Source organism: Vulpes vulpes, chromosome 2, assembly GCF_048418805.1.
Source record: "Vulpes vulpes isolate BD-2025 chromosome 2, VulVul3, whole genome shotgun sequence".
NCBI lineage: Eukaryota > Metazoa > Chordata > Mammalia > Carnivora > Canidae > Vulpes > Vulpes vulpes.
This window is the reverse complement of record NC_132781.1, coordinates 4998591-5026566: the sequence shown is the minus strand read 5'-3', so window position 1 is coordinate 5026566 and position 27976 is coordinate 4998591. Positions and strand designations below refer to the sequence as shown.

Here is a 27976-nt window from a genome sequence, read left to right as displayed (position 1 = left end):
CCCTTCCTCAGTAGGGGGTCCTGGGCCTCAGGCTAGCTTACACCACTTTGGCTGGTGGGAGGTGCTAGCAGGATTGGAGGTGGAGTGAGGGAAGAAGCCGGTGGGTGCCTCTCTGCTCCTATGCAGGTGTCCTCAGCATTGGCTGCAGATGTGACCTCCATGCTTTCACAGTGATCCTGTGACTCCTGCCAGGGCTCTGCCCCTCGTCCCCACCACTGTTGCTCTGCACCAGGTGGCCTCCCTACCCCAGGGTTGGCTTCTCAGCCCCTTCCCGCATCTGTGTCACCTGTCAGCTACATGAAATTCCCTCTATTTTGAACATCTGAGTGGTTGCTCTTCCTCTACATGGACCCTGACTAACAAGCTCCTCTTTCCTCTTACTCTCCTCACTCTCCTGTTCAGCCCTTTGTATTGAAACAGTTTGCCTGTGCCTTTTTTTTTAAGGTTTTATTTATTTATTAGACAGAAAGAGCATGAGTCAGGCAGTGCAGAGGGAGAGGGAGAAGCAGGTCCCTTGCTGAGCAAGGTGCATGACCCAGGACTCGATCCCAGGACCCTGAGATCATGACTGAGCCTGAGATCATGACCTGAGCCGAAGGCAGATGCTTAACTGACTGAGCCCCCCAGGCGCCCCTGCCTGAGTCTTTCTTAGTTAAGGCTGAGGGTAAGCTGCAGGAATAGGAAGGGGAGAGCCAGGCCCCTAGGGGACCCATCTCCCAGCACTCCCTGGGCTTTGCAGTGATTCCAGGATGCTGATGGTCTGACCTGGGCCCTGGTAGGGGTCATGCCTCAGCATCACATCTGGCAGGCGGTCTTGGCCATGGTCTGGTTCATTGTCCCCTATTTCTCAGGTAGCGACGTCCTCCTCCTGAGGAGCAGGGGTGCTCAGATCACTCCGCAGTACCGATCGTGTGTGGCTTCCGGGCGATGACCCCGTGGCAGCATTTCGGGGCTTCCCTGAGAGGAGTGAAGTGGCAGAGCGGCCTGCTTCTTGATGCCCAAGAGAGAACCCAGATCTGAAGAGCAGCTACTCCATTTAGCCACAGGAAAGTGAGAAGTGGGGTGCTTGGGGGGCTCAGCAGTTGAGCATCTGCCTTCGGCTCAGGGCATGATTCCGGGGTCCTGGGATCAAGTCCCTATTGGATTCCCCACGAGGAGCCTGCTTCTCCCTCTGCCTGTGTCTCTGCCTCTTTCTCTGTATCTCTCACGAATAAATAAAATCTTAAAAAAAAAAAAAAAGTTGGCTTTTAAAGAATCACCGATGACTTGGGAGATGCTGACATATAATGTGGCTTGAACAACTCGGCAAGCAAACCTGATTTACGAATGATCCAGGTGGGGGTCCCTGGGTGGCTCAGTTGGTGGAGGGTTGAGCGTCTGACTCAGAATCTCAGGGCTGTGAGTTCGAGCCCTGCATTGGGCTCCATACTATGTATGGTGCCTGCTTAGTTAAGAAAAAAAAAGATCTGTGTGTATTTTTGTGGAGACGAAGCGAGAGCTGACACATGTCCCCCGGGTTTCATAGCAGCTCCGTCAAGCACTGCCCCACCCCGGGCAGCGTCGCTGCTCAGGCAGCCGGGGCCTTGGAACTGCAGCACCAAGGCCCAGCGGGTTGCAGGGCGGCCTAGAAGAACCAGGGAGTGCCCCCTCCCTCGGGACAGCTCTGAGGGCCCCCCACCTCAGCCATAACCTGAGTCACAGGGTCCCCGCTGTGCCATCTTCCTCCTCTGCCCGTCTCCCCTCTTGCTGCTCCCCGGTTTCCCTTCCCACACAAACCTGGCCACACACTCTTGTCCTGGTGCCTGCTGCTGGGCCACCTCAAGCTTACCCATGAAGCTTCTGCTCATTTCTCTTTCCCTTGTGCAAATTCCTAGGAGTCTACCATGGTTCATTTGATGCATCCACCAGGCTGGGCCGTGGTGCCCAAGTATTGGGTCAGATACCATTCTAGATAGTTCTGTGAAGACTTTTTTTTTTTTTTGAAGATTTTATTTATTTATTCATGAGAGAGAGAGAAGCAGAGACACAGGCCGAGGGAGAAGCAGGCTCCATGCAGGGAGCCCAACATGGGACTCGATCCCAGGACCTGAGCCAAAGGCAGACAGACGCTCAACCGCTGAGCCACCCAGGCATCCCAAGACTTCTTTTTTTTAAGATTTTATTTTAAGTAATCTACACCCTGCAGGTGGCTCAAACTCATAACTCTGAGATCAAGAGTCACACGCTCCACCAACTGAGCCAGCCAGGTGCCCCAAATGAAGGTATTTTTTGGATCAGATTAACATTTTTTTAAAAAAGATTTTATTTATTTATTCATGAGAGACACAGAGAGAGAAGCAGGCTCCCTGCACGGAGCCTGAGGCAGGACTCCATCCCAAGATCCTGGGATCATGACCTGAGCCAAAAGCAGGTGCTCAACCACTGAGCCACCCAGGTGCCCCCAGATTAACACTTAAATTGGTGGATTTTGAGTAAATTACTTTTGTAATGTGGGTGGGCCGAATGTAATCAGCTGAAGGCCTGAATAGAACAGAGACTGACCTCCTGGAGCAAGAGGGACTTCTGCTGGCGGACAGTCTCTGGACCCAGACTGCATCTCTGCCCTCAGGCTCCAGTCTGCCAGCCTTGCCCCATGAGGTTTTGGATGTCCATATACATACAATGATATATGGATTGAATGTTTTTTTTTTTAAAGATTTATTTTTATTTATTTATGATAGTCACAGAGAGAGAGAGGCAGACATACAGGCAGAGGGAGAAGCAGGCTCCATGCACCGGGAACCCAACGTGGGATTCGATCCCGGGTCTCCAGGATCGCGCCCCGGACCAAAGGCAGGTGCCAAACCGCTGCGCCACCCAGGGATCCCGGATTGAATGTTTATATTACGTATAATGTTGGTTCTGTTTCTCTGGAAGACTCTGAGTGATACAGGGTCTGAGATTAGGAGAAAGGATCTCTCTCTCTCTCTTTTTTTTTTCTTTTTAGAGAGAAAGAGTGAGCCAGGGGTGGGGGGCAGGCAGAGAGAGAGAAAACCTTAAGCAGGCTCCACACGGAGTACAGAACCCGCCATGGGGCTCGAGCCCCCAACCTGACATCATGACCTGACCTGAAATCAAGGGTTGGGTGTTTAACCGACTGAGCCACCTGGGAGTCCCCTCTCAGTTCCCTTTCTAAAGAATGTCCTCTTCGATGTTGGAAGTGAGACTTCACTTGACCAGTTTTGGGTTTTTTGTTTCTCTGTAAGACCCGGCTGATGGTTGAAGCTCCGGACCTGCCGAGTGAGCCAGTGAGCGTTTCCTGCAAGAAAGCAGCTCTGCTCGGCACAAGGTGACATTTTCCATATTCAACCTAATTCCAGCCTTCGAGCCTAAAAACAATGACACCGCTGTTAGATGCACCGCCGTTCTGCATGAACAGTGGGAACACATCCCCCTCTGTTCTAAAAACGTGAAGATGAAGGGGGGACGGGTTCAGATTGGGCGGGAAGAGTTGTCCAAGAATGGTCTGAATGAGACAAAGAGAGGTGTGTTTAGGATTGCTCAGCCTTGTCCCCCGATGGGTGAATTATTTGCAAGGCAAGGTCATCTTTGCAACAAAAGAGAACATTTCAGGCAATGGTTCAGGAATTTTGCCTCCACGTTGCACCACTCCGACTTGAACTTTGGAAAAACATGAAGCCTTTCTCTGCTTTCTCTCTCCGAACAGGCCTCAGCAAGCTGAGACGGAATGATCTTTATTTCTAAAAATAATACCAACTTGGATCTTGGAGCTGATTCTCTCTACAGGACACCAGAAACCATGCTGGGGGCAAGAGCAAAATACAGAGCAGATCGAGCCAAGCACGCAGGGAGTGACCCTTCCCAACTTGAGCAAGGACAGTGGTAGGGAGCAGCTGCTGGGATGGCCGCTGGAAAACCTGAAATGGAGTTACAGTGAGGAGTCCTCCCTAGGACAGAACCCACCCATCCTGGGTTTTCAGTAACTCTTTGGAGGCCTTACAGGGTCTCACAGATATCCATACATTGCTGAAGACTTTGGTTCAAGGAGAAACCTTCTGGTGCTTTCTAGTGCCTTCTGGAGCTTCTGCAGAAGCTCCTGCCAAACGAGAGGTGACCCCTCGCCTATATCACCAGATTTCTAGCAGCTGGCAAGACGGGGTCAAAGAGAAAGTCCAAGGGAGAAAAAAAAGCCACGGGCAGAGGAGCCTGAGAAGGTGGGAGATGAACATTAAGGACACAGGTTATAACGCATCATGGACCAAATAACTGAGTCACAAGGTGCCTGGCACATTGCAGGTTCCAGTGGGTCTAGGCTCTATCAGCGGAGACCCCCAAACAGTACAAACGTCCTTCAATAGCTGTGGCCCATTCATAAACTGGGACATACTGGGGAGGGAGGGACAGACAGTCTTTTACTGCCCCAGAGACTCTCCCAGAGGCTGCAGGTTGCACAGAATGGGCATCGTCCTGGGAGCCAGACTCTGGGAGCCGACTCTTACCGGCTTTGTGACTTTGAGTAAATAATTATGTCTTCCTTTGTCTCCACTGTTCTCCTATACAGCAGGGGTAATAATAATCCCTGCCTAGGGGAGTGCCTGGGTGGCTCAGCGGTTGAGCGTCTGCCTTTGGCTCAGGGTGTGATCCTGGGGTCCTGGGATCGAGTCCTGCATCGGGCTCCCTGCATGGAGCCTGCTTCTCCCTCTGCCTGTGTCTCTCTCTCATGAATAAATAAATAAAATCTTTTTTTAATAAATAAAATCTTTTTAAAAATTATTAATAATTCCAACCTAGAAGGGTTTTGTGAGGGGTACACTTGTTAATACCTATTAGGCAATTAGAAGAGGGTCTGGCATGTATGAGCTACTAAGTGAAGGAAGGTGGGAAATGTTTCTACATATTTATTAGTCAGGAGGCAGTTGGGAAAAGGAACCACATTCGTTGATTTAGATTTGATTGATTGATTGAGATGGGGGAGGGTCAGAAGGAGAGAGCGAATCTCAAGGAGACTCCTCGGTGAGCACAGGGCCCAACTTGGGGTTCGATCTCACGACCTGCCCGAGTTGGACGCTTAACCAACTGAGCCTCCCAGGGGCCCCAATGTTTGTTCCTTTAACAAAGAGCTGAGTACATAGAATTGTGAAATGGGTATCGCAGGACAAAAATGGGGTAAAGCAGACCATGCGGAGGGTGGGGGGGAGAGAGGAAGAGGGGAACGGCAGGAAGCAGTGGCCCCACCTCCCCTGGTAACAGTGATTGGAGGGAGAGGCTGGCGGGCTGCCCGAAGCCCAGGGAGTGGGACCCTTAGCAGATGGTTTAAAGATAGGCCTAGGGATGCCCAGCTGGCTCAGTCGGTGGACCATGCACCTCTTGATCTCAGGGTTGTGTGTTCAAGCCCCACATTGAGTGTAGAGATTACTTAAAAGAAATAAAATATTTAAAAAGAAAATAAAAATTAAAGGTAGGCCTGAATGAAAGTGTGGCCAGAGGAGGGAGAAAAGCGGGACAGGTGGCACAATAGACTTCAGCACGTGAGAAGGGGTGTGGTCCAGCCACAGCCGTGGGAGTGGGGGCTGAGGTCAGCTGAGGCTGCAGAATGTTCTAGGCCAGAGAGAGATTGTGGCAGGCATCCAGTTCCCAGATCCCAAGGTCCTACACGTTCTCAGAAGGAGTGGGAGCCGGGAAGATTGTGAGTGGAGACAGAGATGTTCCAGAGGAGGAGAGGGGGAGCCTCTCACCCCCACAGCACAGAGCAGGGAGGGCTTTGCAGGAGGAAGACAGGTGTTTTGGAGGCTGTGTGGGGAGTTGGTGGGATGAGGACGCTATGCCTGTCAGGGCAGGAGTCAGGGCCCGTGAGGGGGCAGCTCTGGGGTCCAACACACCTGCACTCAGTCCTGGTTCTGCTGGTTCACCTGGCTCACCTGGGGCAGTCCCTCATCCCACGCCTGTGTTTCTTCTTCTTCTTTATTTTATTTTATTTATTTATTCATGAGAGACACACAGAGAGAGGAAGAGGGAGAAGCAGATGCCCTTTGAGGAGCCCGATGTGGGACTTGATCCCAGGACCCTGGGATCACACCTGAGCCAAATAAATGCTCAGCCACTGAGCCACCCAGGTGCCCCCTGTGTTTATTCATCTGTAAAACAGTGACCATGATAACACCTCCCCCAGGGTTATGAGATGGTGCGGGTATGACGACATGGAGGGAGCTGCCCGGTGGGATCTCTCCTGTTTTCCAAGAATTGCCAGACCCCACTGCCAAAAATAAAATGCATCTTACATTTTAAGTTCAGAAGAGGACCAGCTGGGATGTCACTCAGCACTGACACTGTAAACCCTGTGTGTAATGAAGAACTTGGCTGGCCTTTGTCCCTGGGTCCTAAGAGGTCACCTCTAGATCCTTGGAATTTCCCGAGTGATCGGAAACTCTGCTATTCATGCTGGGCCCCCTGCCTGCCCCCCAAATAGTTTATGACAAACCATGTGATATGAGCTCAACCTGCTGGGAAGAGAGGGGGCTGGAGATTGCATTCAATCGATGGTCAAGAACTTAAGGTGCCTACACAATGAAACCCCAATAAAAACTCTTAGGTCCCAAATCTCGGGTGAGCCTTCCTGGTCAGCAATGCTCTGCATATTGTCACACAATGGTGAGCAAGGATGTGTAACTCAGGGGAGCCCTTTGGGAGAGAGTGTCTCGTGGGCAGGCCTGTGGGGCCCCCAGTTGTCCACATCTCGTCTTCGGAGCAGTGGCTCTCAACCAGGTCGTTTGCCCCCAAGGGACATTGGGCAATGCCTGCAGACATTTTTGTGCAAAGCTGGGAGGAGCTACTGGCTTCTAGGGTACAGGGATATTGCTAAACTGTGCACAGGCCAGGCCCCCATGGCAAAGAATGATCCAGCCCCCAAAATGTCAATAGCGCTGAGGATGGGGAACCCTGCTTTAAGAGAATGTGCTAGATCAACAGTGAAGGCTCAGAGCCCAAAACAACCACATCGCAGCCACCGGCCAGTCACCGGAGGGCACATACCTGGTTTCCATCTCTCTCCTCTCTGCCTCCAGCTCACACAAGCACAGAAGAGGGGGACGCAGCGGTATTAGAGACATACATGTCCCCGCTTCTTCACACTGGGGCCTCAGGTGTGGCCTGCGTAGGGGAAGGGTGGAGGTAATTGAGAAAAGCTTGACTTTTTTTTTTAAAAAAAGAGTATTTATTTATCCATGAGAGACACACAGAGAGAGGCAGAGACACAGGCAGAGGGAGAAGCAGGCTACTTGCAGCAAACCCGATGTGGGACTTGGTCCTGGGATCCTGGGATCACACGAGCCAAAGGCAGACGCTCAACCGCTGAGCCACCCAGGCGTCCCCCCAAGTTTGGATTTTTAAAAGAACAAGTCTTAAACACCAAAGTGGGGCTGGGTTAACAACCAAAGATGTTTAGAAGGGAGACTGAGGGCCTTCAGGGGGCGCTTTCTGCCCAGTGAGAAAGGGGATTTTGACAGAGCACGGTGGGTAGTAGCTATTAGAAAAAATAAGACCTTTTGCTCATGTACAGGTCAACAAGACACATTTCCTTAGTGAAAGTGGCTCCTTAGTGAAAGCACACACTTCCTGGCACAAAATACAAGAGCTTGATCAATGCTAACCACTTGTATTAAGAAGGAAGTGGAAAGTCAGCGGCCTCCAGCAGAGAGAGGGGCTTAAGGATAAATGTCATAGAGACAGCTGGTTTCAGTTAAAGCACCAAGATCAAGGAAGCCGGGGCCTTGACTAACAAGGGTTGGGGTTCCTGAAAATATATTTGAAGGATCTAGTCTCTCTCTTTTTTTTTAAGAGTTTTTTTCTTAAAGATTTAATTTATTTATTTGAGAGAGAGAGAGAGAGGCTCCCTGTTGAGCAGGGAGCCTGATGTAGGACTCGATCCCAGGACCCTGGGATCACAACCTGAGCTGAAGGCAGACGCTTCACCGACTGAGCCAGCCAGGTGCCCCCTTTTAAGGATTTTTAGTTCTAAGTAATCTCTACACCCAACGTGGGGCTTGAACTTACAACCCCAAGATCAAGAGTCCCATTCTCCACTGACGGGGCCAGCCAGGTGCCCTGAAGGAGTCTATTCTTAAGCTACATACCAGTGTCCTGAAGGGCAAAGCAGTTCTCTAAAGTTGCACCAACTCCGGGGACCCTGGGGGGCTCCGTCAGTTAGACATCTGCCTTTGGCTCAGGTCATGATCCCAGGGTCCTCTGATCGAGCCCCGAGTCAGGGTTCCCCGTTTAGCAGTGAGTCTGCTTCTCCCTCTGACCCTAGCCCCACCTCTCACCCTCTCTCTCTCTGTCAAATAAATAAATAAATTCTTTTTTTTTTGTTTTGTTTTAAATAAATAAATTCTTAAAAAAAAATAAAGTTGCACCAATTCTTACTTCCTGAAATAAGTAACCAACAGCCGCCCAGATGGGCACCGTCAATTCCTTGGCTCTCTTTGAGCTCATGCTGCTCCTCACGCCATGTGGCAGGGGCCCTAATCCCCACCCCTGGAATCTGGGCAGGACTTAATGATTTACTCGAGCAGTAAATGTGGTACAAGGGAGGTTTGGGGACTTCTGAGGTGGGGGCATGAGAAGCCTCGTAGTTTCTGCCTGGATCTCTTGGGAATGATTGCTCTTGAGACATTCCCTGTTGTAACCCAGCTGCCAGATGCATGGAGAGACCACAGGGAACTGCTCTGGCCCGTAGGCCCGGCTGCCGGCCCCCTGACAGCCAGCCGCAAATGTCACCACATGAGACAGCCATCTCAGATATTTAGCCCACTGCCCCCATAACCACACGACTCCCCAAGTGAGAATCACCCATCTGAGCTTCATCAACCTATGGTGAACCCAATAAATTATTGCTTCAAGCCATTACGTTTTTGGGTGATTTATTATTCAGACACAGATAACTGGAACACTTCCCCAGGGAGGCAGGGCTTTCAGACACATATGCTCCTCTCTTGGATGAAAAATTAATTGTCTTTCTAGTGATTGCCCAGGAAGGGTTCACACCAGGGATAGCTTGGCTGCTGGAGAGCTACAAGTCAAACGCCAGCACAAGTTCAAGTTCCAGCTTATGCCTCGTTCCAACTCGTAAGCATGAGAGCATTTCAGCACCTCCCTTCCTCACCTGACAGTTGCTCCCTCCTCTCTAATCCTCCATAAATTTCAAACTGCTATTCCAAGGCAGTCATTATATATATATATATTTTTAAGATTTATTTATTTATTTATTTGAGAGAGAGAGAGAGTGTGTGTGTGTGTGTGTGTGTGAAAGAGAGAGAGAGAGAGGAGCAGAGGGAGAGGGAGAAGCAGACTCCCTGCTGAGCAGGGAGCCCAGTTCAGGGCCTGATCCTAGGACCCCAGGATCATGACCTGAGCTGAAGGCAGACGCTTCACCCACTGAGCCACCCAGGTGCCCCCAAAACACCCATTATAGAAACATGGTCAGGCTGTTAGAAAACTAACTGACGGCAGCAAGTACAGCGTGGCCGGGTGGAAGGGGCTGGGAAATTCAGAGCTAAGCATCGGAGGCTTCGGACCCTTGACCAGGGTCGAGTTCTTAAGTCCTCCTGGTGGGAAGGTAACTTTATCTCTCACTGACACACATGGGAGGATAGAGTCCCCTGGTGATTAAATACCAATTAGACATTAAGAAAAAGCATTTATAAAATTGTATTGCCATTCAACAGGGAAATAGATTTAATTGAACTTTTTATTCAGGAGCGCCCCTGCTTCGACACCACCTAGTGGGAGCGACTGTAATAGCTCCAGAGCCCCCCTGTCCCCTTCTCATGGAGCCTGGGTGGCAGCCAGCTTCGTCACCAGTCCCACATTCCCACCCCGGCGTCTGGGAGGATGTGGGGAGAGGCTGTGATGGTATGCACCACGTCTGTACTATGCCTGATTCAGTCCCAAACGCGAAGTAGTCACTGGGACCATGATGATTCATGATGCCCTTCAAGAAGTTTTCTGTGGCATTTACAGAGAGTTCTTGGAGTTTGCCAACCTGCTTGGAAAACAGGCTACTGATCCCCCCTCTTATGCTGAGTCATCGGTTCCCAAATTTGTCTGCGCATTAGGAGATCCCCAGGGGGATCCAATGTGCTGCCTTGTTTGGGAGCCTCAGTGCTAAGTGACCCTGGAATTAGCTCCGGCCATCAGCAGAGCTGGTAACTACCGTCTTTTGCCTCCTCTCTGCTTTCCATTAGGAACATCCCGAGGCCAAACCCAGTTTTGAACCCTCTCAGCCCTTACCACATCTGCGCCAGTTGGTAAAGCCCTTGCAGATAAGAAAGACTGGACTTAAGAGTTTTCCATCTCTAGGGGCACCTGGCTGGCTCCATCAATAGAGTTTGCGATTCTTGACCTTGGGGTCGTGAGTTCAAGCCCCACGTTGGAGGTGGAACCTACTTAAAGAAATTTTTCCCCCATCTCTAATGTATTTTTACTTTGGTTAAAATTTTTAAGTATTTTTTTCCCCAATATAAAAACATATCACATACGTGGTTATCCTTGTGGGGGGTGGGGTGTGATGGAGAAGGAGCAGGGTTGGAAGGGGGCACAAGGAGTTTCTAGAATGTTTTTGTTTTTAATTAATATGGGTGCATTGGCTCATAAATTCATAGTTTATGATCTGTGCGCTTTTCTGTAGATATTTAGACTTCGATAAGGAACCCAGCACATGTGTGGCAGACCTACTGGGAAAAACACAGAGAAGTAAAAGGAAAAAAGGAGCGAGGGTTGGACAGTGGGATCACACTTTCTCCCTGACCTGGTCTCAACGGCTCATCTGAGCCTCTCACCCTGGGCTCCCCTCGAGCCTTCCCCCACACGGTCCAGTTCTAGCAAGAATCCCGCTTGGTCAGTTTTGCCAGAATGCCCCACCCTCCACATGTGATCACCTTCCAAGTCTGTTCAGGTCGCTCACCTGCACCACCCCCAGGTGATGTCTGATGACTGGCTGTCTCGGCAAGGTGGACTGAGCCAGAATCTTGCCTTACTCCTGTTTCCTTTTAGGAATTTCCATCCACCGGCCCCCTGCCAGCTCCTTGGCTATGAATTCCCACTTTTCCTTGTGTTTGGAGTTGAGGCGCCTCTCTGCCTCCCACTGCCCCCACCCCCAGACCCCACCGTGGAGGTCCCTATACCTACCACAACCGGCCTGAAAAAAAGCGCACCTCAGCCATCTCTAACAAGTACGTTGGGTAGTGTTTTAACACCTCCCAAGTCAGAATTTCAGAATGGTTTTGTGGATCACAAAAGAATGATCCCAAGGCACCACCCTTTCCTTCAAGTCCTTTATTAAAAAAAAAAAAAACAACTTGAGGTGAGTGGCACCTGCATCCCAGTGTTTATAGCAGCAATGTCCACAATAGCCAGACTATGGAAAGAGCCCAAATGTCCATCGACAGATGAATAAAGATGTGGCATATGTATACCATGGAATATTAATCAACAAAAAAATGAAACCTTATCATTTGCAACGATGTGGATGGAACTAGAGAGCATTATGCTAAGCAGAATAAGTCAATTAGAGAAAGACAATTATCATATGATTTCACCCATATGTGGAATTTAAGAAACAAAACAGAGGATCATAGGGGAAGGGAGAGAAAAATAAAATAATCAGAGAGGGAGAACCATAAGAGATTCTTTACCATAGGAAACAAATTGAGGGTTACTGGAGGGGAGGGGGATGGGGGATGGGGTAACTGGGTGACAGGGATCAAGGAGCATTGAGTGTTGTATGCAACTGATGAATCACTGAACTCTACATCTGGAACTAATAATGCACTATATGTTAATCAATTGAATTTAAATAAAATAAAATTAGATTAAAAAAAAAACCTTAAGGTGAAATGCACAGAACACAAAATGGACAATTCAGTCCCATTTGGTGCATTCATAGTGTTGTACAACCACCACGTCCATCTAGTTCCAAAACATCTTCATCACCCCCAAAATAAAACCCACAACCACTAAGCAAGTACTCATGTCCTTACCCCAGCACCTAGCAACCACCAATCTGCTTTCTCTACAGATCTGCCCATTCTGGGGAGCGCCTGGCTGACTCAGTGGATAGAACATGCAACTCTTGATCTCAGGGTTGTGAGTTCAAGCTCCACATTGGATGTGAAGCCTACTTAAAATTCAGATTTGCCCATTCTAGATATTTCAAAAAAAGTGGAATCACACAATAAATAAACAGATGGCCTTTGTTCTTGGCTTTTTTTCATGTAATCCTTTTTTTTTTTTTAAGAAAAAAGATTATATTTATTTATGAGAGAGAGAGAGAGAGAAAGAGAGAGAGATCCTGGGCACGAGTAAGGGGAGGAGCAGAGGGAAAAGGACAAGCAGACTCCCTGCTGAGTGCCCCATGTGGTGCTCTAGCTCACAACCCTGAGATCACGACTCCAGCTGAAATCAAGAGTTGGACTCTTAACTGAGCCACCTGGGAGGCTCCAAAGAGCCTCATTTTATTTTTTTAAAATATTTTACTTATTTATTCATGAGAGACAAAGAGAGAGAGAGGCAGAGACACAGACAAAGGGAGAAGCAGGCTCCATGCAGGGAGCCTGATGTGGGACTTGATTCCGGGACTCCAGGATCACGCCCTGGGCTGAAGGCAGGCGCTGAACCACTGAGCCACCCAGGTGTCCCACATCCCATCTCCTGGTCTTTTTCTTTCCTTTCCTTTCCTTTTCTCTTCTCTTTTTCTTTTTTTTCTTTTCTTTTCTTTCTTCTTTCTTTTCTTTCTTCTTTCTTTCTTTCTTTCTTCTTTCTTTCTTTTTCTTCTAGATTTATTTATTTGAGAAAAGGAGTACACACACGAGAGAGTATGTGTGAGTGAGTGGAGTGAGCGGCACCTGGGGCAGTCCCTCATCCCACACCTGTGTTTCTTCCTTATTTTATTTTATTTTATTTTATTTTATTTATTCATGAGAGACAGAGGCAGAGACACAGGCAGAGGGAGAAGCAGGTGCCCTTCGGGGAGCCCGATGTGGGACCCGATCCCAGGACCCCAGGATCACGCCCTGAGCCAAAGGCAGATGCTCAACCACTGAGCCACCCAGGTGCCCCAGGAACCTCACTTTAAAATATATTTTTCTCAAGGGCTGGTGGGTAATGCTAGCTTTGCTTTCTACTTCTGTTAGGTCCTTTTTTTCATGGTTGACCTGCTAGTGTTTATTGAAAGCTTGCAACATATGTGAGTCTTGGTCTAGAATTAGAATTAGCCACCCCCACCCTTCCACTCAGGGCTCCAGCATTTCAGAAATGCCCGAGACTGCAGGGACATGGCCCTCGAGGTCCTGGGGTTTGCTGTGGCTGCCGATGGGAGTACGAGATACAGCCCTGAGGACGCAACATGCCTCTCCCCTGGGGAATATCACCCGTGCCTGCCAAGAGCTGAAGGAGGCAGACCCGATCCCACGTTACTCACATTTTGCAGATATTGTTTCCCTTCCTTGAGTGCTCAAAGCTCTCAATCTGAGAACCGAGTAGTCACAGATACTTGTCACATGGCCCCTGGAACTCAGCCTAAAATGTGAGGATCTTTGTGCTTGTTTGCAAATGCCGAGTTCTAATGCCATGGATTTTCCTAGGCCCTCCGAGTCAGGAAGACTGATGTATGTGCCCTTTTAACTCTGCACCGGGGCCATCTGTCCCTCCCTCCCGGGACCCGGCCTGCCCAGCCAGGAGAACGTGGGGCATCGGATGTGCCCTTCCGGGCTCTCCGCAGCGGCGCAGCGGCCACCTGGCACCCAGGTGCGGCTCCCTCTCCTGGCCGTTCCGCTGCACCTGCTGGGGCCCTGAGGTCAGGAGAGGTCGGCCCACAGGCACGTCTTGAGGACTTCATGTGATGACTGCAGTTCTAGGAAGGAGACAAGAAGACAAGAGAAAAGACGTGCTCTGCAGCCACCTATCAGCTCCTCGCTGCTCAGGAGCCCTGGCCGGGGCCTTTCCCTTTTTGGTTTGCTTTAAAAAAAAAATTCACTAACTAATTCCTCTGTAAGCGTTGACAGGCAATACTTGGTTCCCCCATTCCGTTTCAAAAGTGAGTTTCAGAGAAGCCTGCCAGGATCATCTGAGGATGCCTTGAAGGAGAAATGACATCTTAATTCATTCTCAAGATGCCAGTCACGTGGCTGTGGCCAGGACTTCGGGGCCGTGAGCAGAGAGAACAAGGAACTCTGCTTTTGGAAACGGCTCTCCCGTCGGATCAGCACGTCACTGCCCTTGATGCACAAAGGCTTAGGGGCACACACGTGGGCAATCAAGTTACAGCGTCCCTTGCCCCCAAGTCCCCTCCTCGGCCCCAGCGGTCCCAGCCCATCCTGTATAATCGTGGCTTAGGTTACCAGGGTTGTGTCTGGAAAGAATCAAAGGGTTTGACCTTCAAGAGGCAAGCCTCCAGGGAAGGGGTAGTTCTATTTTCAGGATGTGGATAATGAGCAGCAGGGGTGGGCAAGCCCCACTCCAGCATCCGAGTCTTTGTGCAGCAAGTCGGGCGAAGTAGGGCATCCAGCGGCCTTCTTTTGACCCCAAGCTATACCACCCCCCCAAATGGCACGCATGCAGGAAGGTGTGGATGGAAGAGGAGAGGACACATCCCCCAGGTGACCACCAGGGGTCAGTGGGGTGCCTCCGGCGGGCATCCCCAGAGGCCAGGCAGCACCGGCTTCTCTGGGTTTCTCTGGGTGGGGTGAGAGGGCGCCTCACCTTCCCTTGGCAGAAGGGGTCTGGCCTCAGGTAGGAGGAAAGGCCCTAGACCAGCGCCAACGCAGTGTCCAGCCTGGGGCCGTGTCCAGCCCCCTGTCTGTTTGCTTTGGGAACAACCCAAGGACACATCTTAGCTTTCGAGAGAGAAGTGAAAGTGGAAAACATTGCACAACAAAAAGCCCCAGGAAAACCGTATACACACCCATCCCCTTGGCCTGCTCTGCTTTCCTGCTCCCCAACGGCAGAGGTGCCAGGTCCCTTTTCCTGATTCCCAGTTCCCTTTGGGGACCTGCCTAAGGCAGTTTGATGCGGCTTTGCTTCCCTTGGGTGAAGTCTTTTACCAGGTGTCTGGGGTCTCCAAACCAGCAGAGATGAGCAAGTGGCATAGTTGGGTGGGGTGGAGGGCTGGCTGCAGCCGCAGAAAGGGACAATCTCTTGCCTCCCAAGTATCCAGGATGTGGGGTTGGTCACTGGAGACTAGGCCAGAGGCGGCCTCAGGCCCAAACCGGAGCTGATGTCAGTGAGAGCCTGTGGAATATTCCTGGCCATGATTTTCTGTGTGGCTGGTCTGGTTTAGCCTTACCACAGAGCCGCAGAAGCAGCTGGATTGCCAGATCACGTGATAGGAGCTGAGAGGGTGACACACTTCCTTTTGGTACCCAGGGGGCCCGCGCCCTGTGGCAAACCCTTCCTGCAAAGCTGAGTGGGGAATCCTAACAGGCGGAAAGGGGATGGGTTGGTCTGCTTGCCAGCCCTCCCTCAGGTGAAAAGTTGGGGTTCTGAAACCCTGGAGTTACTATGTTTAGCCCAGATGCCAATTTCTCTCTCTCAGGTAGTTTTCAAAATTGGAAACCAGTTTTCTTTGTTGGGACCGCTACCCACGAAGTCCACAGAATCACGTGTTAAGCCAGCAAAAATGTTTTTACTCCCACACGATAGCCACTTATTTGGGGGGAAAGCAAGCTCCCGGTTTGTGTTTACTTGGCAGCGCTGGGGAAAGCGGGCAATGTCAGAAAATTTGGTAGCCAAGTGAGGACACAGTTCCCAGACTTTCCCTACCCATCAGTGGTTGCCAGAATAACAGCCCCCCAAAGGTCCAGGTCCTCATCCTTGGTACCAGTGAATGGGTTACCTTATATGGCAAAAGGGACGCTGCGGATGCTTCGGAAACCTCACATTAAGGCTCTAGAAGGGTGAGATTATCCTGGATGATCTGAGTGGGGCCAAGGCAATCACAAGGTTCCCAGGAGGAAGAGGGAGGCTGGAAAATCAGTCAGAGATGTGACAACGGAAGTAAAGGTCAGAGATCTGAAGTCCTGCGCTGACTTTGGAATGAAGGAAGGGTCCTGAGCCAGACAATGCAGGTGGCCGCTGGAGGTGGAACAGGCGGGGCAACGCAGCCTGCAGCCCTGCTGATCCATTCGAAACTTCTGACCTTTGGAGCTTGTAAAAGAACCAATCTGAGCATCCCTACGCTAACACAAACCTCAGCTTTGTTCTTCCAAGGGCTGAAAAACAAACTCATCTCCTCGGGAAGCCAAAGATGCCATAAATCAAGATGCGCGGTGAGATCTGAAAGTTGAGGGAGCAGTGTGCAAGCCTGGGCGTGCAAGGAAGTGTGGCAGCCAGGGCAGATGTAAACAACCCCTCCCAACAGATCTCACCTTGACAACGTGAGGAGGAGGGTAGGTCTGGCTTCCAGACACCCTCCTTCCTCCCACATCTGCAGGAACACGTCCCTTTTTCAGGACACCTCGCATTTGCACTTTCTTTGATTGAAAAGGTGAAATCGGGCAGCCCGGGTGGCTCAGCGGTTTAGCGCCTGCCTTCAGCCCAGGGCATGATCCTGGGGACCCTGGATGGAGTCCCGCATCGGGCTCCCTGCATGGAGCCTGCTTCTCCCTCTGCCTGTGTCTCTGCCTCTCTCTCTCTGTCTCTGTGTAATAAATAAATTTAAAAAAATTAAAAAAAAAGAAAAGGTGAAATGCTAAAAGAATTGTAATAAGTTAATTCCCACTAGAGTCCTAATGACCCGTTGGTTTTTTCCTCCCAGAGCAATTTGCATTTGAAAAACAACACGCCCACCGGAGATCACGCAGACCCTAAGGAACAAGGAACTGAGCGCAGCCAAATCAGCCAAATCTTTCTCGGGAAGAAGGCCACGTGCAGACGAAGGCAGAGATGCAGTGATGCATCGCCCAGCCAAGCAACAGCAGCTTGCCAGCAGCCAGCCCGAGCTAGGAGGGAGGCCTGGGACAGATCCTCCCGCACAGCCCCGGAAGGAACCCTGACAACGTACTGATCCAGACTCGGGGCCTCCAGGTCCGAGAGACAGTGGATTTCTGGGAGGCCACCCAGTTGGTGGCACTTTGTTACAATGACCCCAAGAAACTACCAGAATAGCCTTCAGATGCTGGGCAAGGAGTGGAAATGAGCCGAGTGGGCGGGCCCGGCAGGGGGCTCCGGAGGCTAAGTACCCCCCATCAGCCTGCAGTGAGGGTGGAAGGCGGCGCCCAGACAAGCCCTGTGCTCCCAGCCTCCGCAAGGAAACCCACGAGGACGAGGAGGTCACGCAGAGCGTGGAGCTAGGCTCACCACACGCCCAGAGTGGATGAGCCACAGCAGAAACAGAAACTCTGATCACTCCCTGCGTGCAGCCAAGAATCCTGCGTGACCAGTCTGCCCTCCTGGATCACCACGTGTGCGGCACACCCCGTCCCCCCCAATACCTGACACTGTCACCAGCATCTAGGAACCTCTCAGAAGGGAAAGCCACATCTGGGGGCTGTCCCAGAACACAAGTCTTAGGAAGAGTTTGGAGGGCTGGACACCTCCCTTCCCTGCTCCTGCAGCCTCCCTGGCAGCAAGGACTCAAGGTCAAAGGAGGCCTGGAGGCTCTGCAATTCAGCTTGGGAGCTGAAACCTCCTGGGACGACTGCTTCAGGGACCGGTGAGATGGCGGGAATCCTATCCTAATAAAAGCAAGTCATTTGCCATCTGGCGGCCTTGGCTCCAATCTTCCAGAAAGCTGGAGCCAGGCCCAGTCAATTCCTGCTTTCTTTCTCTGAAGCAGGAGAGAAGGGGCTCTCAGGTGTGTCTCCCTGGTGGCGGGGGGCTCCCCACGAGGAGGAAGGGGGGCTGGGAAAACCAGTCTCTTTCACCTGTGAGCCTGAGTGGCAATCAGGTGGGATCGAGCCTGAAGCCAGGCTCATGGTGGCCCTCGCAGCGTGGTGGGCCCTGCTGAATCAGGACTTGGGGGAAGAAGTCTGGAGAGGGCTTTAAGGTGTTTCCTCTTTTCTCTGGGACACCCTGCACAGCCCAGACGTTGGGGCAGCTCTGTGGCAAGCGACCTACCAGGTCGGCGGATACTCAATCAAACATGTGCGAGAAGCCTGGGGTGGCCTCAGTCTTCCAGGCTGGGGCAGGACTCCTGCGTTTGCTTCTCAGCTCTGCTGGGACCTGGTGCTAAGCATTTGCAAGAACCTTCACTTCCCAGGGTTTGGGTTCCCCCAACTGTCAAAGGGCCACAGCATCTTGTTTTTGGCCCATCCTGTTTCCCCTGGCCGGGATGCTGATGGGCCAGTTTCTGGAGGCAGATGCGGTACTTTAGAGACAGGCTGGAGGTCAGCGCCGGCCTGGAGAGAGGGAGCCCGGAACAGGGCGGTTAATGACAAGAATGAGGGGGGCAGAGCAGAGACCGTGGAGGTGAGGGGGGCAGGGCAAGAGGCGGCTGGGAGGACAGAGGAACCATTGTGCGGACTGGAACCGGGGCCAGAGGGCTCTGCCCCCCACCTCCCTCCCACTGAGCCCCCGGAGGCCTGAGCAAGAACCCAGCAGGCCCCCCTCACCCCCCACCCGCGCCTCCCCGCCCCTCGCCCGCCTGGGTTCTGGTCAACCCCGCCCCCGCCCGGCCCTGCCACCCCGGGGGCTCCAGCCTGGGGCGCTCGGGAGGAAGAGAGGGACCCTGCAGCGGGCGAGCTTTCTCACCACGGACTCCTGCACCGCCAGGTCTTCCCTTCCCTGTGCCTCAGTTTCCACCAGGTTCCAAGGTTTAACGCAGCGGCTCCTCAGGCCTGAATGAAGTGCCCTCCCGAGCGGGGGAGAGGGGGCGGCTGCCCCGGCCTCCGCAGGCACCTCGCTCCCAGGCTGCGATCTCGGGGAGCACCCGCCCGAGCCCCGCGTTTTCGCGGCGCCTAATCCAGGCTTCGACCGTAGCCTTCACTGGAGGGGACGGGGGGAGGGGAGGAGGGGGAGGAGGACGAGGCGGGGGAGGAGGGGGAGGCGGGCTGGCCCTGGCCCTCTGGCTCCCGCACCGAGCCGCCGCCTCCTCCTCCTCCTCCTCCTCCTCCTCCGCCGCCGCCGCCGCTCGTCCCCGCGTCGCGTGACCACGGCACTGCGGCTGCAGCGCAGCGGTCCCCCGGGTTCGGGTTCCCGGGGAGAGGGGGTGGGGGGTCCGGGGGCCCGGGGCCGCGGCTGCGGCTGCGGCGCGGCGGGAGGGCCAGGACGCCCCGGCTCCTTGCCCCGGTTCTTAGTCCTGCGGAGTTTCTCGAGCCCGGGGCGCGTCGCTGAGTCACCTTCCCGGAACGGGCTCGGGGCGCTCGGGACCGGCCGGGGCCTCCCGGGGGCCGCGCCAGAAGGGGGCGCGCACCGCTGCGACGCGCGTCCCTCCCCGCGGGGGACCTCGGGCTCCGCCCCCCAGGTGCTGGGAAGCGGGGCCGGGCTGCCCGCGCCCCCCGGAAGGGACCCCTCGGAGGCGTGCCCGAGTGACGGGCGCCGCGGGACCTGCCTCTTCCCGATCCCCGGGGGCGCTGGGGAGAGCGAGGCGGGGGGGCGGGGGCTGCAGGTGTGGCCTGGGCCCGACCCGGGTGAGGCCTCCCCTAACTTTGGCCGCACCTGGTCAGGGCGCCTAGTCGGCCGCGGCGACGTCCTCCTCCGGGTCTCCGCAAACCCCCCAGGGACTTAGCTCGCTGGTGGCGGACGCGTTCAGGTCAGACCCTTGCCCACGACACGTATATCACACCGCGCCCCCGTGTGCCTCCGTCGAAGCGAGGGCTCCCGGGGCGCTCGCAGCCTCCCGCCGAGCCAGAGGAGGCGGCGGGGCCGCTCCCCCGTGTGTGGCCCTCGGATCCCGAGCGCGCCCCCCGGACCTTGGTTACACCGCCGGGCCCCCTCCCGCGGGTGAGGGGCGCGGGCCTGGGTCGCCCGCTGCGGGGTGGCCTCTCGCCCAGGTGAGCCTCGGTGGTTTCCTCTGGGGAAAGATCCAACTTTTATGGGTCTTGACCAGGCCCCCTCCTCCGGCCGCGGCCGCCTGCGCCCCACGCCGGCGGGTGGGAGGACGCCCGGCTGCCCGGGCTCCGGAGGCTGCGCGGCGAGGCTGCCCGCCAGGAGCCAAAGCGGGCGGCACGCGAGTCGCCTGGGCGCGGGGCGCGGGGCCCCGAGGGGTCTGGGCCTCGGGCCCCAGTGGACGGGGGCGCAGCGCGCGACGGGGGAAGCCCCCGCGGCGGGAGGTGGCGGCGTCCGGGGACAGCCGAGGGGCCGCTCCGGCCGGGGCGCCGCGGCGAGTTCGCGTCCCCCCTGCGCGCCCGGGACTCCCGCCCCGCGCGGCGCCGCCTTCTCTCCGGCCGCGGGCGCTGACCGGGCGGGAGGCGGCGCCGTGAGGCTGGGGGCGGGCAGGCCCAGGCCGCGCCAGGCGCCGGTTCCACCCCCGAGCGCGGGGAGCGCGGGGAGCGCGGGGTGTGGCCAGGCCGCGCGCAGAGGCTCGGCGCCCTCCCTCCCCGCGCCGCGGCGCCTGGCGGCGAAGTTGAGCTAAAAGTTTGAGGCCGGAGCGGGGAGGCCGCGCAGCCAGCGCGACTGCGGCGCTCGGGTCGTCGCTCAGCCGGGGCCGGGCCGAGCCCAGTCCGCCCTCGGCCGCTGCCGGCACGGAGGTGGCGCCTCCCCAGCAAACCGGACCGACTGGGTAGGGCCGCCCGCCCGCGCTCCTCGCCGCTCGCGGCCCCGGGGCGCCCCCTCTGCGCCCGGCGCGGGAGGCGGCGGCGGCGGCGGGGCTCGGCTCAGCCCCCGCGGGCCCCCGCGCTGCTCCCACGGGCGAGGCGCGCGTCCCGGCGGCTCCGGGCGCTTCGAGCCCCGCGATGTCCGCTCACGTTCTGGCGTTTTTACGCCGCGGGACCCCTGTGCCCCCGGCGGCCCCGGGGCGGCGAGGAGCCACGGGGCTCTGCCTCCTCGTCGGGCCGGGACCCGACGCCGCCGAGAGGGAGCCCCCGGGACCTGACCCTCCGCTCTGCGGGGTGGGGAGGCTCGGGCCGGGCCGGGAGCGCCCCGCGGGCGCCAGACCGCGGCTCTGCACCCGGGGGGGGGCGATGCCCGAGCGCGCGGCTCCCCGCGCCCCGTCCGCCGGTACAGCCGGGCGCCCCCCGCCGCCGCGGGCCGCTCGGGGCTGCGCCAGCGCTGTCTCCTCTCCCTCAGATCCCGCAGCCGCAGGGGATGACGCGGGCGCCCCCGCGGCCCCGGCTCCGGGCGGGGAGGGCGAGCCCCTCGGCCGGCACCGCGACGCGCGCCTGGGCAGCACCGATAAGGAGCTGAAGGCAGGGGCCGCCGCCGCCGCCGCGCGCAGCTCCCCGACAGCGCTGGGGACGCCCCGGCAGCGCGAGCCGCGGGTCGAGGTTATGGACTCAGGTTCGTGGGGCCCCGGGGGGCAGGGGCTGCGGGGGGCGGGCTTCTCTTCCTCCCTTGCCAGGAAGAACGGCCCGCGTCAGCCGGGGAAGGAGAGGGGCGGAGGACAAGCGGAGCGCTTACCCCGACGGGGCCAGAAGCCGGTCCGCCCCTAGCCGAGGACCGGGGTGTCCCCCCCCCCGGCCCCCAGGACGCCGGGGCCTCCTGCCAGGCTCTGTTGGCTCCACCGCCCGGGGATTTCAGGCCCCCGTTTCCACCCCGGCGCCCCCGCTGTGAGCCGCGGCCCCCTAGTGGCCGGTTGGGGACGCGGCCCCGTGGGGCTTGTTTTGCAGCGGGCGGCGCGCGCAGCCTGCTCCCCCAGCCCTGCCGCGTGCTGATCCTGGTGAACCCGCGCGGAGGCAAGGGCAAGGCGCTGCAGCTCTTCCGCAGCCACGTGCAGCCCCTGCTGGCGCAGGCCGAGATCTCCTTCACGCTGATGCTCACTGGTGAGTGCCTCCCGGGGCGTTGCGGGAGCAGCCCCCCCCCCCGCCGGCCCCCCTGGACCCCCGTGGCCACCCTGTCTCTCCGCAGAGCGGCGGAACCACGCTCGGGAGCTGGTGCGCGGGGAGGAGCTGGGGCGCTGGGATGCGCTGGTGGTCATGTCCGGAGACGGGCTGATGCATGAGGTGAGGCCTGCCCCGAGGGGCTGGGGGGGGGGGCGTGCTGCTCAGGCTGAGCGCCCCCCCCCCCTGCTCCCACAGGTGGTGAACGGGCTCATGGAGCGGCCCGACTGGGAGACTGCCATCCGGAAGCCCCTGTGCAGCCTCCCGGCCGGCTCTGGTAACGCGCTGGCAGCTTCTCTGAACCATTATGCCGGGTGAGAGCCCAGGGCCAGAGTGGACCCGTTTCCCTCAGTGCCACCCTCCCACCAGGTTTTCTAAGTTCCCATATATGGCATAACGTCTATTTCCTCTCTCCTGGAGCCTCCACCCTCAGTTCTGGGGCCCTCCCTGGGTGACCAGCGGCTACCTCCTCCTGCGCCATCTGTCATTCCCCCCAGTGCCCTAGGGACGCAGAGTTCCTTTGCCCGCTTCACGTCCTCGGGCAGAGGAGCGAGGAGCACGCGTGAGGCCTCCTGCCCTGCACCATCTGACCTTTCTCCCCTGCAGCTACGAGCAGGTGACTAATGAGGACCTCTTGACCAACTGCACGCTGCTGCTGTGCCGCCGGCTGCTGGCACCCATGAACCTGCTGTCACTGCAGACAGCCTCCGGGACGCGCCTCTTCTCCGTGCTTAGCCTGGCTTGGGGCTTCATTGCTGACGTGGATCTGGAGAGCGAGAAGTTTCGGAGTCTAGGGGAGATGCGCTTCACTCTGGGCACCTTCCTGCGCCTGGCGGCCCTGCGTGTCTACCAGGGCACACTGGCCTACCTCCCCGTGGAAAGGGTGGTCTCCCAGATGCCCACCTCCCCTGCTGTGGACCGGCAGGACCAGCAGGGTCCTACAGATGTGCACCTCGTACCCCTGGAGGAGCCAGTGCCCTCACACTGGACGGTGGTACCAGAGCAGGACTTCGTGCTGGTGCTGGCCCTGCTGCACTCACACCTGGGCAGCGAGATGTTTGCTGCCCCCATGGGCCGATGCCCGGCTGGCACTATGCACCTGTTCTACGTGCGGGCGGGTGTGTCTCGGGCCATGCTGCTGCGCCTCTTCCTGGCCATGGAGAAGGGCAGGCACATGGAGTATGACTGTCCCTACCTGGTATATGTGCCTGTGGTTGCCTTCCGCCTGGAGCCCAAGGATGGGAAGGGGGTGTTTGCTGTGGACGGGGAGCTGATGGTCAGTGAGGCTGTGCAGGGCCAGGTGCACCCAGACTACCTCTGGATGGTCAGTGGCTGCATGGATCCCCCAGCCAGCCAGAAGCCTCCCCAGGGACCATCTCCAGAAGAGCCCTTGTGACTCTGTGGGCCTTGCCATGCTTTAGCCTCCTTGGTCAACTCTGGCAGGACCCTCTCCACCCTTCCGCCAGGACTGGAGGGCCTGTCCGCAGCTCATGTGCCAGGGAGGAGGAGGACCCCTGAAGACGGTGGGAAGGTAGAGGCTGTGCTTTGGGAGGGCAGGCTCTGCCTACCAAAGGCCAGCATGAGGCTCTGGGCCGGGAGCCCAGCTGGTTGGGCCTCCCTGCCTACAGAAGCCACTCCCATTTTGTTTCTGGGAGCCCAACCCCATGAATTAAATACAAATAAAGTGACATTCCCAGCCTCCTGGTCTTATCCTGGGTGTTGGGGCAGGAATGGGGTCTTGCTCCTGCCAGGGCTCTAGAACTTAATGCCCAGTGGTGGGCAGTGGATTGGCAGTGCATAGTCGTGACTCCTGGTAAGTGTCATTTTGGTGGTGGGCACAAGATCAGGGCTAGTCTAGGCTTCTTTTTGGGCAGGAGTTAGGGTCCTGCCCCAGTGATTATACCACTTTTGGCCTGGGAGAAGCCAGGGAGCTCAACCAACTGCCCAGCCCCATGTGGAAGACAAACTCAGAGCTAGAATGTCTTACCCAGGACCACACAGCCAGCTAGTCTCCGTGAAGAGGGAAAAGGACAGAATTTGGGAGCATTAGGGAGATTAGCAAGGAGCAACAGTCAAAATGGCAGGCGGTTGGAAAGAAGTCCTCTATTCCTCCAGGGGGGCTCCAGGGCTCCCCCAGCCTCCTCTACCCTACGCTGACAGGCCCCTGTGGGGCACAAGTTAGAAAGAAGCAGAAGAGCGGGGCAGATCACCAGGCCCCCAAACTGGAAATCATTTTGACTTAAAGCCCAGGCTGGGTGCTTGGATGTCGGCTCCCCCAGAGGCTGGAAGGTGCTGACCTGGCCAAACTGGTCAGTCAGAGGCCTGGGGACCGCCGCCGTGAACCTTCCTGGCAACTGGTCTTGCCTTCCCCTGGGGAGGGACGTGTGAGGTGCCCCAGAGGGGAAGAAAGGCGACAGAGCCCAGATGAATGGCAGAGGCAGGTTTAATGGTGCCACCTTGTCTTTTTTGTACATTGTAATGAGCCAAACAAAAAAAAAAAAAATGCAAGTAAAAAAAAAAGTTTAATCACACAGCACTTTATACAGATATCTTAAGCAGTAGGCATTCACATCTCCACATGAACAACGCACTGGGAAGCACAGCCCCACCAGTCACTCTGGATGTTTCTCAAACAAGATACCGACTCAGGGCTCTAAGAGCCGCGGCCTGCGGCGCGGCCCCGTCCTTCCCCGCGGCTGCTGCCCGCTGGGTGCTTGTGGCACAGCACAGGTGTGGAGCCGGCTTAAGGCGGACAAGACGCATCATGCTTTGGCTTCTTTTTTTTTTTTTTTTGTCTTTTTTTTCTAATAAGAGTTAATATCTTTGCTTTTGAGATTTATTTTCTTTCAACCTTAAATATTACATACATACACCAAAAATTACATAGCTGCAATGTGCTCAACAGCATCCTCTTAACCTGGAGCTTCACATTATCAAAAGCTTAGAAAACTTGTAAACCTCTGGGCCTGTCTCTGTGAGGGAGGAGAACCCCCGTGGGCCACCTCTCTCTCCCCGGATTGAGCCCGCAGAGTCTGTAAGCGACAGGAGACCGTGAGTGGGGGCTGGCTCTTTCCTTCTGTGTTCCGCGAGCTAGGGGCCACCTCCCAGGCTCAGCATGTGATAGCGGGAGGGCAGAGTGCGGGAGAGGCCCGAGCACTGGCTCTGGCCTTGTTCCGCCGCGCCTCCGCCTCCTGGGGCCCTGGGGTGGGGTTGGGCAGGGAGCGGCCCCGCGGAGGCCCAACACTGCCATCCGCCAGCCACCTGGGACGCCAGAGCAAGGCACCTACCGCTGTTTTTTCCAGCAGCTCCCTGGTTCTCATTCCGTGTCACCTGTGAAGGCCGCCACCCCTCCCGGGTGTCCCCCTGAACCCAGCCCGGTCCCAACCTCTCTTAGAGAGCAAGTTCAACAGGCCTGAGGGTTGTCCTGTGGTACACAGTCCAGAGCGGAGCCAGGAGTTGGTGACAGCAGCTACAACTCCCCAGCTGGGGGACGAGGAAGGACCTGGTGGTGATGGCAGCAGGGGGGCCCGGGGCCAGGGAAGCTCCAGGGGCACTGAAGAGGGTGGAAAGGGACTGGGGGAAGCGCTGGAGCCGCCCACGCTTCATGCACGCATATCCGCTCGCTCTGCTGCTGGGCTGTGCGGGCCCACAGACAGCCCCCGAGGCAGGCCCTCGGAACCCCGCACCTCCGACCCAAGATGGGCACGGCCAGGAAGCAAGTGCCGGGACGCTCTGCCTGGGTGACAAATGGAAAGACCAGCAGCAGGTTCCAGATTCTCTTTGCCACAGGGGACCGGCCTGTCAAAAGATTGCTTCGGGGAAGAAACGGCAGCATCTCAAGAAACTCCTTGCACTTCAGCATCAAACTCACCTTGGGGAGAGGGCAATGAGGGGCTTTTGCATCGGGGACAGAGGAGAAAACGGGAAGACGGGCGATTCCGGGGGAGGGAGTGAGCGGGCAGCAGCTGGCCTCTCCCCACGTGACATTCCTTCCTCCAGGGTGGCGGCTACTTGTCCTCCGCGCTCTCAGGCATGCCCGCCTCTAGCAGAGCGGCCCGGAACTGCGTCAGGACACCCCGGATGCTCTTGATGAAACCCTTAGAAAGTGGGAAGAGAGGGAAGCCGATGTCAGGGTAGCCACTCTTCTCAGGCAAGAAGCTCCGGTAGCTCTTTCTCCGCTTCTTTGGTTTGACACTGGGTGGCACCGGGGTGTCAGGCGCTGCCTCCGAAGTCTGGTCTGTGCGGTCCCTGCTAGCTGAGGCCGGGCCCTGGGCGCCGCCCTCCGAGTCTGAGCCTTGGGAGGCCTCGCCAGCGGCTAGCCCTCCGTCCTCAGGTTCTTCTCGGCCGTAGTCTGAGAGCTCGGCCATAGCAGGCGGCTCCGGGGAGCTGCTGTCCTTGGGGATCCCGTTGGGCAGCGCGTGGGCCCTCTCCAGCAGGGCGTGGGTTTCCAGCCAGGACTCGATGCGGCTCACCAGCCGCCAGCCGCCAGTACGGAAGTGCTGCCGGATTTCCTGTTCGAAGACTTCAGGGGGCCGCCGCACCAGCTGGGTCATGGACTGGACCACGCGGATGAGCGCCATCTCGTTGTAGCAACGACTGTTCTCGTACCCCTCCTGCAGGCCCCGGTCGCTGTCGAAGCCGGCTTCATTGTAGTAGGGTTCATTCACCAGGATCAGACCTGTGGGCGTTGGGGTGGGAAGCCCATGAGGGCTGGCCTGAGGACCCCTGGAGGGCGGCCAGAGCTACGGGTGGGAGCTGGAGACAGAGGCCCGTGTCTCCGCACCCCCAGCAGCTCTCCTGACCACCGGCCCTCCCCCGACACCGTACCTTGGATGGAGATGAGCACCTGGAGAAGGCTGGATTTGCTCGTCCACCTCTCCGTCCCCTGAAACACATGTGCGCACAGCATGATCGACTGTCCAGACACCCACGCCCGACAGGCTGTCCTCCCACCCCGACAGTGCTGGCATTACACTCACCTTTCCAATCCAGGTGCCCAGGAGGCTGACACACACCTTCCCGTTGTCATACAGGTTGGGGTTCAGGCGGCCACTGCACTGGGAGAGGTAGCAAAAGTGGGGGGGCACGGCTGGGTAGATGTTGGGCAGCTGGATGTCAAACAAGTAGAGGCCATCCTCGTAGGGGGTGCGAGTGGGGCCCTTGATCAGGGCTGAGAAAAGGTCCTAGAGGGAGGGAAGGCTGAGGTCGGTGCGGGCTTCTGCACACGGCACCTGTGTGGATCGGGGGGAGGAAGAACAGCGCCCTGGGATTCCAGACGCCACCAGCTATGGAGAAGCTAAATGGAACTATTTCTGTGTGGGCCTACACGGCATCTTTTAACTCCTGGTATAAATGGAATCATCCAAACTGTTTTTTTATCATTAAGTCATTACTTTGAAGATTCATTTCTTAAAACACCTGCCCTGACCCCCTCTGCCCTCAGGCCAACAACAATTACAACTAGTCAGAAGATGAAAGAACATTCCAAGGTGGCAAGGCTATACTTGCTTTTAGGGAACCAGAGGAACAAGGGGATCTGGAACCCCAGTGGAAAAGCTGGCAGACCACCGAAGAAACTCGGGTCATTAAGTCATTAGGGAGACTGCCCCCAGACAGTTGAAATCTGTGTATCGGGGGTGGGGGGTGGCATCCACTATTACAGCAACACACGTGACACTGGGTGATGTAAAAACAGCGAGGGCAGAGTACTGCCCAGTGCCACCCCGCAAGTCTTGAGATAATGCACTGAGCCATTTGTCCCTGCGAGTAAGGCCTGGAAAAAATGCTGTTCTCTCCTCAGCAGAGCTGAGACAGGTTGGAATTGTCAAGTTTTACTAAAACTCAAGCAAAAGCAAAGATGTCACCAAGAACCCTGAGCAGCAGGGGGTGGGGGGATGGGGTAACTGGGTGACGGGCATTAAGGAGGGCATGTGACGTAACGAGCACTGGGTGTTGTACACAACCGATGAATCACTGAACTCTATCTCTGAAACGAGTAATACGCTATATGTTGA

At 56.2% G+C, this 27976-nt stretch overlaps 2 protein-coding genes and 2 long non-coding RNA genes across 10 annotated transcripts in view; 1 reads left to right on the top strand and 3 right to left on the bottom strand.

Moving 5' to 3' along the window:
- Positions 1 to 2289: 2289 nt before the first annotated feature.
- Positions 2290 to 11118, bottom strand: LOC140597680 (uncharacterized). Its single transcript, XR_011999503.1, has 3 exons — positions 8130 to 11118; positions 7030 to 7146; positions 2290 to 3368 (listed from the first exon to the last, which is right to left on the bottom strand). It is a non-coding gene; the product is annotated as an uncharacterized lncRNA (long non-coding RNA).
- A 1815-nt stretch (positions 11119 to 12933) lies between these two features.
- On the bottom strand, positions 12934 to 19063 carry LOC112920825 (uncharacterized). Its single transcript, XR_011999502.1, has 2 exons — positions 18739 to 19063; positions 12934 to 18386 (listed from the first exon to the last, which is right to left on the bottom strand). It is a non-coding gene; the product is annotated as an uncharacterized lncRNA (long non-coding RNA).
- SPHK1 (sphingosine kinase 1) lies at positions 18713 to 23661 on the top strand. 4 transcript variants are annotated; one of them, XM_072746558.1, is made up of 6 exons: positions 18713 to 18759; positions 21214 to 21423; positions 21753 to 21905; positions 21991 to 22085; positions 22161 to 22276; positions 22569 to 23661. In XM_072746558.1, the coding sequence occupies exons 2-6, from the start codon at positions 21414 to 21416 to the stop codon at positions 23356 to 23358; spliced, it is 1164 nt and encodes a 387-aa protein (XP_072602659.1). In that variant the 5' UTR covers positions 18713 to 18759; positions 21214 to 21413; the 3' UTR covers positions 23359 to 23661. The 4 variants fall into 4 exon arrangements, with proteins under 4 accessions (XP_072602659.1, XP_072602658.1, XP_072602657.1 ...); XM_072746557.1 differs by lacking the exon at positions 18713 to 18759 and adding an exon at positions 19600 to 19738; XM_072746556.1 differs by lacking the exon at positions 18713 to 18759 and adding an exon at positions 19844 to 19979.
- A 726-nt stretch (positions 23662 to 24387) lies between these two features.
- UBE2O (ubiquitin conjugating enzyme E2 O) overlaps positions 24388 to 27976 on the bottom strand; it is a 55926-nt gene continuing 52337 nt past the window's right edge. For all 4 annotated transcript variants that reach the window (XM_072746552.1, XM_072746553.1, XM_072746554.1 and 1 more), the window contains exons 16-18: positions 26942 to 27145; positions 26790 to 26847; positions 24388 to 26640 (exon numbers count right to left, since the gene is read on the bottom strand). In XM_072746552.1, coding sequence (XP_072602653.1) covers positions 25970 to 26640; positions 26790 to 26847; positions 26942 to 27145 — 933 coding nt within the window. In that variant the 3' untranslated portion in view covers positions 24388 to 25969. The remainder of the gene's footprint in view (positions 26641 to 26789; positions 26848 to 26941; positions 27146 to 27976) is intronic.